This window comes from Urocitellus parryii, chromosome 6 (assembly GCF_045843805.1).
Source record: "Urocitellus parryii isolate mUroPar1 chromosome 6, mUroPar1.hap1, whole genome shotgun sequence".
Classification (NCBI taxonomy): Eukaryota; Metazoa; Chordata; class Mammalia; order Rodentia; family Sciuridae; genus Urocitellus; species Urocitellus parryii.
The window spans coordinates 3996436-4014180 of NC_135536.1; the positions used below are offsets into that span (position 1 = coordinate 3996436).

Consider the following 17745-nt stretch of genomic DNA (forward strand, 5'->3'; position numbering starts at 1 on the left):
ACTGGCGCCAGGCCACTGAGCCGGCCCCGCAGCCCGAGCCGCGGCGGCGGGGTCCCCCAAAGCTTAAACTATAGGCAGGAGCGCCTTGAAAATTACAACTTTTGCTTTTGCAGAGTCCACCACACAAGTACCCGGGCCGCGCATGCGCATACGCAGAAGCGCGCGAGCGTGCTTGGCCAGGCGGGGCCGCGGGCTCGGAAGACTCCAGAGGCTCCGAGACTCTCCGAGAATTCCGGGCTGCGCAGGCGCGCTGGGGTCGGCGCGGGAGCGCGGGAGCGCGGGCGCGGCTGCAGTGACGAGGGGCGCGCGGCCGAGCCCCGCGCAGGTTCCGCGCGGGCCGAGCACAGGGGCGGACGGTGGCCAGGGCGCAGGCGCAGGCGCGCGGCCGTGGCGGCAGTTGGGGAGGGTTCTTCCGGAAGGTTCCGGAGCCTTCTGGAAAAGGCGCCGCGCGCTGGGCGGGCCCGCCGCTATATAAGGGCGGCGCGGGGGCGGCGCGCCAGTTGCTTCAGCGTCCTGGTGCTGCTACGCCGCGGAGCCCGTGCGGTTGTCCAGCCAAGGTGAGGCCCCGGGCGGGAGACGGAGGCGGGGAAGGGGGCTCCGGGGCGCGGCGCGGAGTGGGGTGCGAGCCTGGCCCGCGGCGGGGCCGGTGGAGCGGGATGCGGGCCTTCGCGGGGGCCGGGCGTTTCTCCCGCGCAGGGCCGCGGCGGGGGCCGCCATGGCGGGGCGGAGGCGGGGGCGGAGGCGGGGGCATCCGTTGAACGGCGTGCGCGGGCCCCGGCGCCCTTCGGCCGCAATGAGGTCATCCTTTGTCGGCCGCCCCCATGCCCGGGCCGGGCCCCGCTGTCCTCAGAAAACCATGGGCCCGGGCCGCGGTGCACCGGGGCTGAGGCGCGCGGTCCTTGTAGATGCCGGAGGAGACACAGACACAAGACCAGCCCATGGAGGAGGAGGAGGTGGAGACCTTCGCCTTCCAGGCGGAGATTGCCCAGTTGATGTCGCTGATCATCAACACTTTCTACTCGAACAAAGAGATCTTCCTGCGGGAGCTGATTTCCAACTCGTCGGACGTAAGTGCCCCGGGAGCCGGGCGTGGTTGGGCGAGGGCCTCCCCGGGCGCTGCGCGTGACTCCTGAGTGTCTCTCCTCCAGGCCCTGGACAAAATCAGATACGAAAGCCTGACGGATCCCAGTAAGCTAGACTCTGGGAAGGAACTGCATATTAACCTCATTCCAAACAAACAAGACCGAACCCTCACGATCGTGGATACTGGAATTGGAATGACCAAGGCCGACCTGATCAATAACCTTGGTACTATCGCCAAGTCTGGGACCAAAGCGTTCATGGAGGCTTTGCAGGCTGGTGCAGACATCTCCATGATTGGCCAGTTCGGTGTCGGTTTTTATTCTGCGTATTTGGTTGCGGAGAAAGTGACTGTGATCACCAAGCACAACGATGATGAGCAGTATGCCTGGGAGTCCTCGGCAGGGGGCTCCTTCACCGTCAGGACTGATACAGGTGGGCACGGGGTAGAAAAGTTGCTTCAGTCACGTGGGGCAGAGTACTGCCAACACTGGACATCCAAAAATGCTGTGAAATGTGTAAAACTAAGTTCGTTTACCTAACATCTTGGGCAAGAGCTTAAAACTGCTCTTGGGAACCTTTGTAGTGGTTAGGAAACCTCACCTCAGGCTTGATCAGAAGGCTGTTAGGTGTGGCACAGCTAGATTGGTAATGTTCATTTGGCCATGGAAATACAAATTGGGGCTGGGGTTGTGGCTTAGTTGCTAGCCTAGCACGTGAGGCGCTGGGTTCTATTCTCAGCACCACATAAGGAAAATAAAACTGTTGTGTTCCTTTACTATAAAACTTTTTTTAAAAGTATGAATTCAGAGACTGGGGTTGTAGCTCAGTGATAGAGGGCTTGGCTTGCCTAGCACGTGTGAGGCCCTGGGTTTGATCCTCAAAACCACATACAAAATTGAAAATAATGCTAAAAATTAAATTCTGTACACTCTCACTTTCTTTTTCAGGAGAACCAATGGGTCGTGGGACAAAGGTCATCCTGCATTTGAAAGAAGACCAAACTGAGTACTTGGAGGAAAGGAGAATAAAGGAGATTGTGAAGAAACATTCCCAATTTATTGGCTATCCCATTACTCTTTTTGTAAGTGTCCATGGCAGTGCAAAGTAATCTATATGGAAATAAGACTGAATTCAGCTCTTAGTGCCTATATGTTTGAAGTACCCAAACTTTTGTAAAAAGTTTGCTGACTAGTCTGAAGCTAAGTCTCTAGGGCTGTTCAGGAGGTGCATCAGATATTGAAAGTAGCTTTGTGGCTGTTTAATGCCTCAGTTTGGCCAATGTAGGCTTTTTAGTAGAGGCAAACCATGCTTTCAATCTATCCTTGAGTTCTGCAGTGCATAGGTGATGTGATTTCTGTCTCTGAAGGTGGAGAAGGAACGTGATAAAGAAGTCAGTGATGATGAGGCTGAAGAAAAAGAAGATAAAGAGGAGGAAAAAGAAAAAGAAGAAAAAGAGCCTGACGACAAACCTGAAATTGAAGATGTTGGTTCTGATGAAGAGGAAGAAGAAAAGAAGGATGGTGACAAGAAGAAGAAGAAGAAAATTAAGGAGAAGTACATCGATCATGAAGAACTCAACAAAACAAAGCCCATTTGGACCAGAAATCCTGATGATATCACTAACGAAGAGTACGGAGAGTTTTATAAGAGCTTGACCAATGATTGGGAAGATCACTTGGCAGTGAAGGTGAGTGGGTGACTTAGGGCATCAATGCCAGTGTGCCTTCAGGTTTTCCATTGAATTTTGAGGGTTGTCTTCACCCCCTCAGCTCCAAACACTGTTAAGTTTATTAAAGTGCAAGTGTGAATCTGTTGGGTAGCCCCTGTTTAAGTTGGCTGGCCTGGTCCTTTACATCCCCCTTAATTTTTTGTTACAGCATTTTTCAGTTGAAGGACAGTTGGAATTCAGAGCTCTTCTTTTTGTCCCAAGACGTGCTCCTTTTGACCTCTTTGAAAACAGAAAGAAAAAGAACAACATTAAGTTGTATGTACGCAGAGTTTTCATCATGGATAACTGTGAGGAGCTAATCCCTGAATATCTGAGTAAGTAAGAAATGGAAGAATGATCACTTGTCACTTGAGGGTTAGGGTAGCAGAACACTAAACTGTCACATCACATGCAAAGGACCCTGTCCCTGTCTCTGTATTTAACACCAGTGTTGTCTGTGAAATGAGTCCCTTGGGTCTTTCTATTTTCCAGATTTCATTAGAGGAGTGGTGGATTCTGAGGATCTTCCTCTAAACATTTCCCGTGAAATGTTGCAACAGAGCAAAATTTTGAAAGTCATTAGAAAGAATTTGGTCAAAAAATGCTTAGAACTCTTCACTGAACTGGCAGAAGATAAAGAGAACTACAAAAAATTCTATGAGCAGTTCTCTAAAAATATAAAGGTAAACACATTGGCTGCTTATTAGCAGTTTTGTAGTTATAATTTTAAATTATTTTTTAAAATACAGAAAACTAAGATCAATACTTTTTTCAGCTTGGAATACACGAAGACTCTCAAAATCGAAAGAAGCTTTCAGAGCTGTTACGATACTACACCTCTGCTTCTGGGGATGAGATGGTTTCTCTCAAGGACTATTGCACCAGAATGAAGGAAAACCAGAAACACATCTACTACATCACAGGTAACAGTAAATGTTCTAATCCATTGCTTGTGGCTTCATACCATAAGACCATGGGTTGATTCTTTAAGTGGCTCTATACGTTGGGTGTAATTTTATTATTTTAGGCAGGATATTTAACATTAGGGACTGGGATTGTGGCTCAGCGGTAGAGTGCTCACCTTGCAGTGTAAGACCACATAAAATAAATAAGTGAAATAAAGGGTAGAACCCAGATATAATAATCAGTGTGGTTAGGTCATGCTTGTTAATTATCTGAATTCTTTTAAAATCAAAATTGGTGAAGCCACTTTCTTAAGTGGCTTCAAGGTCTAAAATGGTAATTTTACAATACCTCAGGTGAGACCAAGGACCAGGTAGCTAACTCTGCCTTTGTGGAGCGTCTTCGGAAGCATGGTTTGGAAGTGATCTACATGATTGAGCCCATCGATGAGTACTGTGTCCAACAGCTGAAGGAATTTGAGGGGAAGACTTTAGTGTCTGTCACCAAAGAGGGCTTGGAGCTTCCAGAAGATGAAGAAGAGAAGAAGAAACAGGAAGAGAAAAAGACAAAGTTTGAAAACCTCTGCAAGATCATGAAGGACATCTTGGAGAAAAAGGTTGAAAAGGTATGTGAGTACTCAAGTTTCTATCTCCCTTTGTAATTATTAACTAACCTAAGGTGTTTTGCTTAGTCATGCCAACCCCTGTGAGTTTTTTAATTTGGCCCCCCAAAAAACTTGAAAAATTAGCCTGTGTAATTTATGGCTCTTTTGCAAATAATTACCATTTTTGATCCATTCATTGGTACTAAACCAGTTACTTGGATTTTATTCATTTTTCCCAAGGAAAGCTTAAGGAAGAGGTTAAAATAATTTTTCTAGGCCTACTTAACACTTCAGGCCTTGATTTACATACAGGTGGTTGTGTCAAACCGATTGGTGACCTCTCCATGCTGTATCGTCACAAGCACATATGGCTGGACAGCAAACATGGAAAGGATCATGAAAGCTCAAGCTCTCAGAGATAACTCTACAATGGGCTACATGGCAGCAAAGAAACACCTGGAGATAAATCCTGACCACTCCATTATTGAGACCTTGAGGCAAAAGGCAGAGGCTGACAAGAATGATAAGTCTGTGAAAGATCTGGTCATCTTGCTGTACGAAACTGCTCTCCTGTCTTCTGGCTTCAGTTTGGAAGATCCCCAGACCCATGCTAACAGGATCTACAGGATGATCAAACTTGGTCTAGGTAAGCCGTCATCTGCTTAGGAACATAGTCTTCTAATTGAATGTTTATTGTGATTGGTAAGCCCACTGCTTGAACCAGCAGTTTTAGACTGCTAGCTGGCTTGAAGAACTCTAACATGGTGGCTTGGTTTCCAAAACAGGTATTGATGAGGATGATCCCACTGCTGATGACACCAGTGCTGCTGTAACAGAAGAGATGCCACCCCTGGAAGGAGATGATGACACATCACGCATGGAAGAAGTAGACTAAGTTTCTGAAGAACCACTCATATGTGTGTCCCCCACTTCACCTTCATTCCTGATACCTTTTCAAGGATTTTTTTGTTCTTTGTTTTTGTTAACATTTATTAAAATGTGTATGGCATGACGATATCTACTTAAAGGGGAGATAAGATTTCTTTAAGTGATATACTGTGATACTTTAGGCACTAAAGCAGAGCTAGTAATGCTTTTTCTAGTTTCACATTGACTTATTTTAACAGGTTGAGATGTTTGTTCTAAGACATGTAACCTAACTTTGTAGTCTAAAGTGTTCGACTACCAAGTTGTATCCCTTAGTAGACCAGATCAAATCTTTTGTCCCTGAAGTGTTCCAGGATAGACCTTGATGTTTAAAAGAAAGATATTTGTTAAAATGGCTTGAGTTTCATCTCATTAGGATCCCCCATAGTTACCACTGTGCATGTACTAGTCCTCTAGAACCAAGTATGTGAAACAGACAACTGGCTGGGAGGAACTCTACAGGCCTGTTTTCCAAAGAAAAGTATTTCAAGAAACAAAGCTTAAACCTCCCTTGGTTGTGTTACAAAGCTGTTCAAAAAGTAACAGTAAGGCTTGTGAATGGAAATATGTAGTGCCCAAGTCAACATTCTGCTTTAAATAGTAATAAATGCAGATGAGTTAAGAACAGTGTGTCTTATTTTGGAGCAAAAGGAGGGGAGTGAGTTAATGGTTGGACTGCATTGGTCCCCCAGTAGTTGAAAGTGCCTGGACCCAGTGAAGGTGAAAACTTAATGCTGGCTACTCTTTGATATGGAGCTATACCTCCCAAGGTGCATGTGGGTAGCTGGCAGGTAAAGGGCATGTTTCAGTAAACATGGGATCAGAAAACTGTTCCCTGTAATTTTTTTCCACCCCCACCCAGTCTTCTCACACAGGCAAAGCTCCACAGCTGGGCTACATTTCCAGCATTACATTTTTTTAATAGATCCCCTTAGTTTTGTGAGTTTCTTTGTTTTGGGTTACTGGGGATTAAACCAAGGGGGCACTTAACCACTTAGCTGCATCCCCAGCTCTTTGGATTTGTGATCCTCCTGCCTCAGCCTCCCTATCCACTGGGATTACAAGCATGTGCCTCCAAGCCCAGCTACCCCTAACTTTTTGAGTTGTAGATGGACACCTGTAGTAGTTTATGTGGTGCTGGGGATGGAACCCAGTGCCTTGTGTGTGCTAGGAAGCACTTTACTACTGAGCCACAACCACTCCTCTTACTATTTTTATATCCAAACTTGGGGGGCGGTGGGAGGCAGCAGTACTGGGGATTGAACTCTGGAGCACTCAACCACTAAGCCATATCCCCCAGTCCTAGCTTCTCCCCCATCCAAACTTTTTTTCAAAATATGGTTCTGGGTCTTGCCAGCATGGAACTTTGTGATCCTCCTGCTCTCTGTATCCTGGATTATAATCATGTGCTGATGCACCTGCTCCGTGTGTGTGTGTGTGTGTGTGTGTGTGTGTGTGTGTGTGTGTGTAAAACACCTTATACTCTTAGTTAAATATAGCCCCTTAATTCCTTGACCTTGTGTCTTAAGTTTTCACAAAATCTACTTGGAGCCATCTGTGTTAGCTTTTCATCTTTGTGACCAAAATACCTTATGAGCAATTCAAGATTTTGGTTCAAAGATTCAGTTGATGGTAACTCCAAGGCAGAAATATCCTGAAGACATGGCAGCAGAAAGCTACTGAGCTCAAGGCTGCGGGAGCTGAGAGGAAGGGGCTGGGCTGAGGCAGACCCCAGTGATTTGATTTCCTTCCTCCAGAGAAGTACTGTATGCACCCACCATGGGTCCGCTGAGGTCTGAGCCTTCCAGGTAACTTTCCAGAAGCCCCACCTCTCAACACAGGAAGCTTTGGGGGGGTTCTTTCCAGATTGAGAGCACAGTGCAGTCCCACCTTGCTCAATAGTAAAGGTTGTCATGGACAACTGAGCAAAGTGGAGCTGAGCTGGGGAATGGGGTCCCAGGAGAGGGAGACAGTCCCTAAATTGCTCCTAGAAAGAGTCATTTGTACCAAGTGGTGCATAGAATTTGGATTTGAATCCTAAAAGGAATGGGTGGGACTTTCTAATGCCTAGTTTAGCAGTGATTGAGATTGGGATACACACAAAGGAGACTTGGTCTGTATTCCCCTACTGCCCAGGTACCAGGAACATTTAGCCCTTCAAATCCTCTGGGGAGTTTTTCCCCTGAGAAAGAGGAATTGAAACCTTAGTATTTGAATCCTACTTTAACTCAAAGCCAGTTCTGCTATTTTGTTGCTTGCAGAAAGCTGTTATCCCCGAGGAAAAAGTGAGATTTACAGTGTTAAACTAGGAACCGGATAGTAAAGGGGTTGCAAGTGTTGGGCACAATGGCACATGCCTGTAATACCAGCTACATGGGAGGCTGAGGCAGGAGGATTGCAAATCTGAGGCCAGCCTGGGCAATCTTAGTGAAGGCCCTGTCTCAAAAATAGGAAAGTCTAGGGATACAGCTGAGTGGAAAGTACTGGATTCAATCCCCAGTACTGAAAGGACAAAAAAAGTAAAAAATGTATTTTACTACACACACATAAAATAAAGGAAATTGTTTTATGAACCACCATGTACCCATTGCCCCAAATATTGTTATAGTATCTATTTGAATTTATCTATTTATTTAAATTTATTTATTGTAGTGCTGGGGATCAAGCCCAGGGCTTTGTGCTGGCTAGATAGGAATTCTTCCACTGAACTATCCCCAGCCCTTGAATTTGTTGTTTTTGTTTAGTTGGTTTTTGAGATGGGGTTTTACTGTGCTATTCGAGATGGTCTTGAATTCCTGGGCTCACATGATCTTCTTGCTTCAGTCTCCTGAATGCTGGCATTACTGGTCTGTGCCACAGCACCTGGCTGAATCTGGAGTCTTTTCATTGGTGCTGGGGATCAAACCCAGAGCCTCACATGTGCTAGGCAAGTGCTGTACCACTGAGCTACACCAAGCCTTTCTTTTTTTTTTTAAAGTTTTTTTTTTTTTTTTTAAATATTTATTTATTTTTTTTAGTTCTCGGCAGACACAACATCTTTGTTGGTATGTGGTGCTGAGGATCGAACCCGGGCCGCACGCATGCCAGGCGAGCGCGCTACCACTTGAGCCACATCCCCAGCCCTACACCAAGCCTTTCAAGGAGATTTTTTTTCCAAAAGTCCTGAGGCTTAGACCAGGACCTCGCACATGCTGAGAACATGCTACACAGTGAGCTTCGTTCCCAGCCCCTGAATTTGTATTTGTTTTGTTTTGTTTTTGTTACCCAGGGGTGCTCTACCACTGAGCTGCATCCCCAGTCCTTTTTCTTTTTTATTGAGTCAGAGCCAGGGCCTTGCTAAATTGCCCAGACTGGCCTGAAATTTGGGTTTCCCTGATCTCAGCACCCCACCCAGTAGCTAGGAATGAACACCATACTCAGTTAGATGGGGGATTCAAAGCAAAACCCAGGCTCTTCACACTCCAAAGCTTCTCTTCCTGAGATAGGGATGGTCTTTGTGTATGTGTGTGTGTGTGGGGTAAATATTTGTAACAAAATTTATCATTTTGACCATTTAAAGTGCAAACTAAGTGCTATTAACTACCCTCACAGAATTTTTCAAACTATCACATCACTATTTCTTTTTTTTAATCTTTAATATTTACTTTTTTAGTTTTAGGTTGACACAATATTCTTATTTTATTTTTATGTAGTGCTGAGAATTGAACGCAGAGCCTCCTGAATGCTAGGCGAGTGCGCTACCACATGAGCCACATCCCCAGCCCCACTATTTCTCTTTTTAAACTAAAATTACTTTTTACATCAGAATTTATTATATGCTATTGCACTTACATAGTGAAATACAAAATTATATAGAGAACATTCTGCTGACATTTTATTATGTATTGAGTTTATATAGCAGGGGAAATAAAAGGTTTACTTCTTTTGTCTTTTTCCCTTCTAAATTGTGTATTTTTGAGAATTTTTTTATTAGAGCTTTATAGTTATCTTAGCAGTTGGTTCATCCCTCACATTCATACATGTGTGGAATTCAATTTCAGTTTCTGATCCCCCCTAGCATCACTATTCCTAGAACAGTTTCATGGCCCTACACCACACTGTACTCAGTAACTCGCCTAGAATGGCCTTCACACCACTGCACTGCCCTCCTTCCACCATCCTGCCCCTGTTTATGTGCCACTATGGAGAAAATCATCTCCCACCAGGCCTCACACATTCCAAGCAAGTGTGCTCCACCCCCAGACATCCTCTCTCTCGTTATCTTCACATAAGTGTAATAAGAGGGTTGTTCATTTCAGGTCTGCCCACCTCTCTGCTGCCTGTCAGCCCAGGAAGGAGGGTGAGAGTCGGCTTTGTTCACTACAGCATGGTGCACTTGGCAGGCACCAGGTTCATATTTATGGATGGAAGAATAGCTGGTATGTACAACTGATATTTTTTCCTTTCTTCTGAGGATGGCAATTGTTTAAATGATTTTGTGTCATTTAGGATGCCTTTGTTCCCTCTCTTGGCCTTCAGGATCTGCTCAAACCTTTGAAAGTGTGATTGCAGATTCTTCTTCCATGGGAAGAACATTCCAGGAAGCCAAACTTGTAGTGAGTCACAGTGTATTAATAGCACCACCAAAATCCGAACAAAGATGCCATTATGTTATTGCAGAACCCACGAGCTGAGCTGATTGTCTGCCAAGTGTATCTGTCAGCTGGGAGCATCCATCATCCTGTGGAAACACTTGAAGTCTTCCACACTCCACCGGTAAAAGTTCTAGACCCGGAAATGTGGTCCAAAAAGGAACACTTTTTTTTTTTTTTTTTAATTCCAGATGAAAAACAAAAAGTAAATCAAAACAAAAAATTGTTTAAGTCAGTTACCCACTTTTTAAATAATTGAATGGACAGAACCAATAAAACCTTTTCCATTTGAATGCATCATGGTGATGTAAAAGTTATATTAAACCGGGTGCAATGGCACATGCCTGTAATCCCAGTGGCCCTGGAAGCTGAGGCAGGAGGATTGCCTCTGCCACTTTGATTCAAAGCCAGCCTCAGCAACTTCGAGGTGCTAAGCAACTCAGTGAGACCCTGTCTCTAAATAAAACACAAAATAGGTCTGGGATGTGGCTCAGTGACTGAGTGCCCATGAGTTCAATCCCTGGTACCAAAAAATAAATAAGTAAAAAATAAAAAAGTTATATAAGCTTGCACTTTTTTTTTTCTTTTTTTTTTTTTTTTTTTGTGGTGCTGGGGATTAAACCCAGGGCCTTGTGCATGCAAGGCAAGCACTCCACCAATTGAACTATATCCTGCACTTCCTTTTTCAGTCCACCAATTAATACAACCTCCAAGAGGTCTCTGAGTCCATGGCTTTTGCTGTCTCAATCTCCTTCCTCACATGAGTAGCTGTCCAACCTCACTGGGGTTGGGAAAGGGAAAGTGAATGTGGGGCCCCCCTTGCTACACCCTTCTAATGGGAGGAACTTACACTGTCAGAACCAGTGCAGGCTCATGCCCCAGGCAGGTGTGAATCCATGCAACTACAGGCAAGCCACTTTGGCACAGGTAATGATATTGAGGAACTTAGCCTGAATTACCTCCTGACATGAACTAGAGAAAGTCTTGCCTGCTTGAACTTAGAAGTGTATAGGACCGTTCTCTGCAATGTTTTAGTATGGGAAATTTGAAAATACTATCTCCAAACAGGATAATATCCTGATAATTCCAGGAGATAGAGGAACACACTGGGAGACACTGTGGAAAAGCAGCCAGACAAGTTCAGAGCATCTGCTGGATGTTTGGCTTCATTTGTTGTACAAACAGGGGCCATTAAAACAACAATGGGGGGTTTGTGGCTCAGTGGTAGAGCACTTGCCCTGCATGTGTGAGGCACTGGGTTTGATCCTCAGCACCACATAAAAATGAATGAATGGAATAAAGGTATTGTATCCAACTAAAAAAAATTGATAAAAATAAATAATAAATAAATAAATATATTGTACCAACCGCAACTAAAAAAAAAAAAAAAAAATTAACAACTGTCCTAGAATAAAAGAAATGTAAGAGGGAAGGAAGTATAGCCAGGGTAGAGCTCATGCCTACCAGGCTCAAGGCCCTGGGTTCAATCCCCAGCACCAATACCACCCACCACCACCACCACAACAACACAGATATGGATTGAAGGGATACACAAGCAGCTGCAGCCTCGAGGTGTGTTGACACAGTGGTATAGTGAGGAGTGGGCTGGGATGTGGGGCCTGCTTGTCCCCACCTGGCCCTAGCTGCAGCAGGTACTGCCGTGCTCCCACCTGGAGACCCAAGTCCTCCACGGGCCTGTCATTCCCTCAGTAGTCTACTCTTTTCTTTCTTTGTAGTACTAGAAATTGAACCCAGGACCTCATGCACAGGCAAGAGCTCTACCCCTGAGCTACATCCTCAGCCTTTTTTTTTGGGGGGACGGGGTTTACCGGGGACTGAACTCAGGGGCACTCATCTGCTGAGCTACATCCCTAGCACTTTTTTGAATTTTATTTAGAAACAGGATCTCTCTTTGTTGCTTGGCTCCTTGTAGTTGCTTAGGCTGACTTTGAACTTGCAATCCTCCTGCCTCAGCCTCCCAAGCCACTGGGATCATAGGCGTGCATCACTGCACCAAATGCGAGCGCTCTCTTTCTGTCTGTCTCTCTCTGACAGGGTCGCTCTAAATTGCCCACTTGGCCTCAAATTTATCATCCTCCTGCTTCAGCCCCCAAGTTGCGGGGAATACAGGTGTGCGCCACTGCACCTGCCTTAGTATTCTGCTCTTCATTTTCCTAGTTCTTTATTTGAGCTCTACATAGTCTTGATTTTTACTTTGGCCACTTTCTATTTTATGAACTTCAAAGTATACCAAAGGAGGTGAGCATGGTGGCGCACTCCTGTAATCCCAGAGGCTCAGGAGGCTGAGACAAAACTAGCCTCAGCAATGGTGAAGCACTAAGCAACTCAGTGAGACCCTTCTCTAAATAAAATATAAAATAGGGCTGGGGATGTGGCCTAGTGGTCTAGTGCCCCTGAATTCAATCCCCGGTACAAAAACAAACAAACAAACAAAAAAACAACCCTAAAAAGGGCTGGGGATGGGGTTCTGTGGTAGACAGCCCCTAGGTTCAATCCTACTACCAAAAAAATAGAAAATGTATTTTTTAAGGATATTTATTTTTTAGTTGTAGTTGGACACAATACCTTTATTTTATTTATTTATATGTGGTGCTGAGGATCAAACCCAGTTCGCGAGCGCTCTACCACTGAGGCACAACCCCAGCCCCAGAAAATATATTCTCGAGTGTTACCTACCAGGGGCTAAGGATTCAAAATCCCCAGCTCAGAGGAGGACAGCATGGAATGCAATGGACACCTCCACACGGGCCCGTCTGCCTGCTGTGGGAGGACAGAGGGGCAGCTCCTAACCAAGGTCCAGTGGTGAAGGTTTCCTGGAAAAAGTGCCGTACCCCTTAAGTAAGAAAGAGGCTAGTCCGGCGCAGTGGTGCTGCCTGTAATCCCAGCAGCTCGGGAGGCTGAAGCAGGAGGATCATAAATCCAAAGCCAGCTTCAGCAACTCAGCGAGGCCCTGTCTTAAAATATTTAAAAAAATATTTTGTTTTAGTTGTAGATGGACATAATACCTTTATTTATTTATTTATTATTTACTTATTTACTTTTGGTGCTGGGGATGGAACCCAGGGCCTCATGCATGCAAGGCAAGCACTCTACCACTGAGCCACAGCCCAGCCCTAAATATTTTTTTAAAGGGCTGGGGTTGTGGCTCAGTGGTTAAGCTCCCTGGGTTCAACTCCTGGTACTCCCCAAAAGAAAGAAAGAAAGGCAGAGACTGGGGTGAAGGGAGCATATCCAGCAGGAGGAAGCACTGTGGGAGGGGGAGAGGAGGAGAGGAGCCTTGGTGGCTGCAGCTGTGGGCCAGAGGACTTGACTGGGAGCCCTGAAGTGGAGGGGAGGGGGCGCCCTGGGGCCAAGTAAAGGGCTTGCAGCTGCTGGAGCATCAGGGTTCCCTGAGTTGAAGTTCCTACCAAGGCCTCTCTGGCCCCTGTGGAGCTCTGAACCTTGCTATGGCTCTGGAACCCAGCCGGGGTGGCACAGGGCAGGCAGGGCTCTGTCCACTGCTGCAGAGCAGGTCAGACAGCAGAACAGCGGGGCTGGGGGACTGCGGCCCTGGGCGGGCATGCGGGTGCCTCCCTGGGGTGTGTGCTGTGGATGGGGACTGGCACACAGGTTGCCATGGAGATCTCTGTGACATCACACAGGCCTGGGCTGCAGGACACCTGCCTTCCTTCTTGACTCATGGGTGATCACTCTGGGAACAAAATGGACATCCCATCCAGAAGGTAAGTCTGTAGTGACCCTCCTGTGCCCTCCCCAATAGGGCCCTTGAAACTTGGCCTCAGCTGCTTGAAGTAAGCATCCCCCTCTCCCTGAGCCAAACTGAGAGGCCCTATTTAGGGAATCCCACTACAGGGACCAAGTCTTTGCTACCCAAGGCTGAACTTGGGCTATTTTTCTGGGAAAAGAGAAAGTGTGTCCCAGCCTGGGCTCTTGACAGATGGTGAGAAGGTGTGAAGCCGGGTTATCTGCTGGAGCTCCTGGTGGGAGGGGCAGGCCTGGGGAGAGGATGTCCTCCAGGGCGAGAAGAGGCAGCCAGGCAGGAAGGCTACATGGAGCTCCCTGTCCTGCGGGAGTGAGGATGGGACCCATGGGTGGGGGTACCCGTCTCCCTGGCAATGAAGATGCCACCTCACAGATGCAGGCCCGCAGCTGGGAAGGCCTGGTATGAGGTGGAGGCGACGGGGGGCTCCCTCCGCTTCCCAGGCATGGAGAGAGAGGGTGTGGGAAGGGGCAGGGGCCTCAGGGTGGTCATATCTTTTGCCCTAGCAGCAAGTGGCCCCAGTGGGAGGCTGGACACATGCCTCCCCTCCCCTTTAAGTTCACAGAAAAGTTCTAGGACAGATGGGAATTAACCTGGGGCATTAATTAGCATCTCCATGAAAAGCTACACAGAAGTTTTTCAAAATAAAATATAATTTTCACCTGAAGTAGTTTCCTCTTGAGTCACCGGGATTACAGGTGTGCCACCATGCCTAGGTTCCCCCCAGCCCCACTGGGAATTCAACCAATTCCATAGCTCTTTTATTTTTTATTTTGAGACAAGGTCTCACTAAGTTGCTGAGGCTGGCCTCAAACTTGGGATCCCCTGCGTCAGCCTCCCTAATCACTGGGATTACAGGAGCATGCCATCATGCCCAGTTAGGACTAGTGGTATTCTTGTAAAAACAACAAAAAATTTTTAAATTTAAAACAACAAAACATAAAAAAAGAAAAAGAATAAAGCCTGATCTTAGTTTTGAATGTGGGTGGAGAAAATTCTGCAACCAGAGACACAGCAGACCATTTCAATCCTGCTTATGAATGAACACGCCCAACTCCCCTCTGCACTTGAATCAAGTTAGTCCTCCTAAGAAACTGTTGTGGAGAAGGAGTTTAAGAAATCTTTTTTTTTTTTTCCCCTTAGATGAATACAACACCTTTATTTTCTTTATTTTTCGTGGTGCTGAGGATCAAACCCTAGAGTGCTAGGTTCTACCACTGAGCCACAGCCCCAGCTCAAATTTAAGAAATCTTTCAGAGCACATTTTATTGCAAGGAAAAAAATGTCTGCCTTGAACTAGAACTGTGGATGAACTATTGAACATGTCAAGTGAGAACAGCTGAGCTACCTCCCCAAGTGAACAGCACTTTCCCTTGTATTTATTTTTCGGATCAGATGCAGTAGTCAGCAGTCAGGGCCTGCTGGACCTCCCTCTTAACGTTCAAAAGGCGGAGAGGGAGCTGGCTCAGATAAGAAGCCACAGCAGTTACCAGCCCTGTGCTTTCCTCCTGCCCTAGGGCACTGGCCAAACACCAAACTTCTCTTTTTTTTCAGTGCTGGGCATTTCACCCAGGGCTGCCTCCATGCTAGGTAAGCATTCTACCACAGAGCTACACCTGCAGCCCATTTTACAATTACAAACGTATTAATTGTGCCCATTGATGGGTTTCAGCATAATGTTTCCCACATGCCATGCAGCATGCTCTGACCCAGGCCACACGCCTTTCCCATCCCCACTTCCCCCAAGTAGCAGAGGGGAGAATATGCATACTTGGGTCTGACATTTGAGTTAACACAATGTCCTTTAGCTTTTGCTGCAAATGACAGAGCATATGATTAATGCTCCTTTGTGTATATATACTACATTTTCTTCTTTTCCCCAATGTTGGGAATGGAACCCAGGGCTTCCAGCATGCTAGGCGAACGCTCCACCACTGAGCCACACAACCAGCTCTTATGCCACATTTTTAAAAAATCCATTTATCTGTCCATGGGCACCTAGGCGGATTCTGTATCTTTGCTACTGTGAATAGTGCCACAATAAACTTGGGTGAGTGAGTAGGTGTATCTTTGGTATGCTGACTTCATTTCCTTTGGATATGAGCCCAGGAATGGGATAGCTGGCTCATATGGCAGATCAATTTTTAGGTTATTTGAGCAACCCCTATACTTCTCTCTGCAATAGCTGTACTAATTTGCATTCCCTCCAGCAGTATATGAGTTACTTTTTAGCCGGATGTGATGGTGTACACCTGTAATCCCAGCTATTCGGGAAGCTGAGGCAGGTGGATCAAATTTTGAAGCCAGTTGGGTAACATAGGAAACCGTTGCCTTAAAAATAAAATTTAAAAAGGATTAGGGGTGCCAGGAGCAGTGGTGCACATCTGTAATCCCATTGGCTTGGGAGGCTGAGGCAGGAGGATCACAAGTTCAAAGACAGCCTCAGCAACTTTGCAAGGCTCTGAGCAACTTAGCAATAAACCCGTCTCAAAATAAAATATATAAGAATGGCTAGAGATGTGGCTTAGTGGTTAAGAACCCCTGGTTCAATCCCCAGTACTTACAAAAAGATTCCCTTTTCTTTCATATCATATTTTTTTAAAGAGAGAGTGAGAGAGGAAAGAGAGAGAGAGAGAAAGAGAAAGAGAGAGAGAGAGAGAGAGAGAGAGAGAGAATTTTTTAAAAATATTTTTTAGTTCTCGGTGGACACAACATCTTTGTTGGTATGTGGTGCTGAGGATCGAACCCGGGCCGCACGCATGCCAGGCGAACGCGCTACCGCTTGAGCCACATCCCCAGCCCCATCATATCATATTTTGATAACAGTCATTCTAACTGCCATGAGATGCTGTAGTGTAAGTTGTTATTTGCAGTTCCCTGTTAATTAATTATATTGAGCATTTTTTTCTTATATTATTGGCCATTTATATTATTTTGTGAAGTGTCTGTTCAGGTCATTGACTTTTCTTTTTTATTAAATAATTAAAATATTTTAGGGCTGGGGACAGAGCTCAGTTGGTAGAGTGCTTGCCTCGTACACAAGGCCCTGGGTTCAATCCCCAGCACCACACACAAAAAATAAATCAAGGAATAAATAAAAATTCTCTGTTGTAGATGGACATAATATCTTTATTTATTTATTTTTCTTAGTATTGGAAATTGAACCCAGAAATGCTTAACCACTGAGCCACATCCCCAGCCCTTTTATGTTTTATTTAGAAACAGGGTCTCAGTGAGTTTCTGAGGCTGGCTTTGAACTTGTGATCCTCCTGCCTCAGCCTCCTGAGTTGCTGGGATTAGATGCATGAGTCCCTGTGTCCAGCTGTTTTTTCTCATTTATTTTTATGTGGTGCTGATGAAGCCCAGGGCCTCACTCATGCTAAGCAAGTGCTCTACCAGGAGCCCCAGCCCCAGCCCCAGCCCTTTTCACTTTTTATTTTCAGACAGGGTCTCACTAAGTTGCCCAGACTGCCTGGAGCATCTCGGGCTTCTGCCTCAGGCTTCTGAGCTACTGGGATGCCAGGTGTAGCCACCAGAGGCTCCAGGCTGTCCCTGCACTTGGTGCAGACACTTCTTAGCTTGATGTCATCCCACTTGTCAATTCTGGCTTTTGTGGCCTGTGCTTTGGGTCCTATCCAGAAAATGATGACCCATGTTAGTATCTTTTTTTTTTTTTAATATTTATTTCTTAGTTCTCGGCAGACACAACATCTTTGTTGGTATGTGGTGCTGAGGATCGAACAAGGGTAGCAGGCATGCCAGGCGAGCGCGCTACCGCTTGAGCCACATCCCCAGCCCCCATGTTAGTATCTTGAGGAGTTTCCTTTATGTAGCTTCTGCGTTTCAGGCCTTAATGTTTAGGTCTTTGGTCTACTTTGAGAGGATGTTTGTATGGGGTGAGAGTCCAGGGCCAGGCTTGGGTCTTCTTGTGGGGATCTCCCAGTTCCCAGCAGCCATGATGCAAAAAGCCCCCAGTGTAGTGTGGCAGGCACCTTTGTAAGAGTCCTTTGGATGGAGGTGCCGGTTTATTTCTGGATCTTCATTGTGTTTGGTGCCCTGGGGTCCACTGTTATGTCAACCTCCTGCTGTTTGGGTGGTTACGGCTCTG

The 17745-nt window shown here is 46.0% G+C and overlaps 1 protein-coding gene across 1 annotated transcript; it reads left to right on the plus strand.

The window, feature by feature from the left end:
- The first annotated feature begins 446 nt into the window (after positions 1-446).
- Hsp90aa1 (heat shock protein 90 alpha family class A member 1) lies at positions 447-5862 on the plus strand. The gene is made up of 11 exons (XM_077799833.1): positions 447-557; positions 906-1067; positions 1149-1515; positions 2031-2164; positions 2450-2770; positions 2961-3126; positions 3284-3474; positions 3567-3714; positions 4051-4319; positions 4611-4944; positions 5084-5862. The coding sequence occupies exons 2-11, from the start codon at positions 906-908 to the stop codon at positions 5191-5193; spliced, it is 2202 nt and encodes a 733-aa protein (XP_077655959.1). The 5' UTR covers positions 447-557; the 3' UTR covers positions 5194-5862.
- The last annotated feature ends 11883 nt before the right edge of the window (positions 5863-17745 follow it).

Bases quoted from the DNA above. Each gene is read 5' to 3' on its own strand.
- Hsp90aa1 (XM_077799833.1), top strand. From the start codon at position 906: ATGCCGGAGGAGACACAGACACAAGACCAGCCCATGGAGGAGGAGGAG. The intron at 2,165-2,449 runs GTAAGTGTCCAT...CTGTCTCTGAAG, and splicing joins GCTATCCCATTACTCTTTTT to GTGGAGAAGGAACGTGATAA. The intron at 2,771-2,960 runs GTGAGTGGGTGA...TTTTTGTTACAG, and splicing joins AAGATCACTTGGCAGTGAAG to CATTTTTCAGTTGAAGGACA.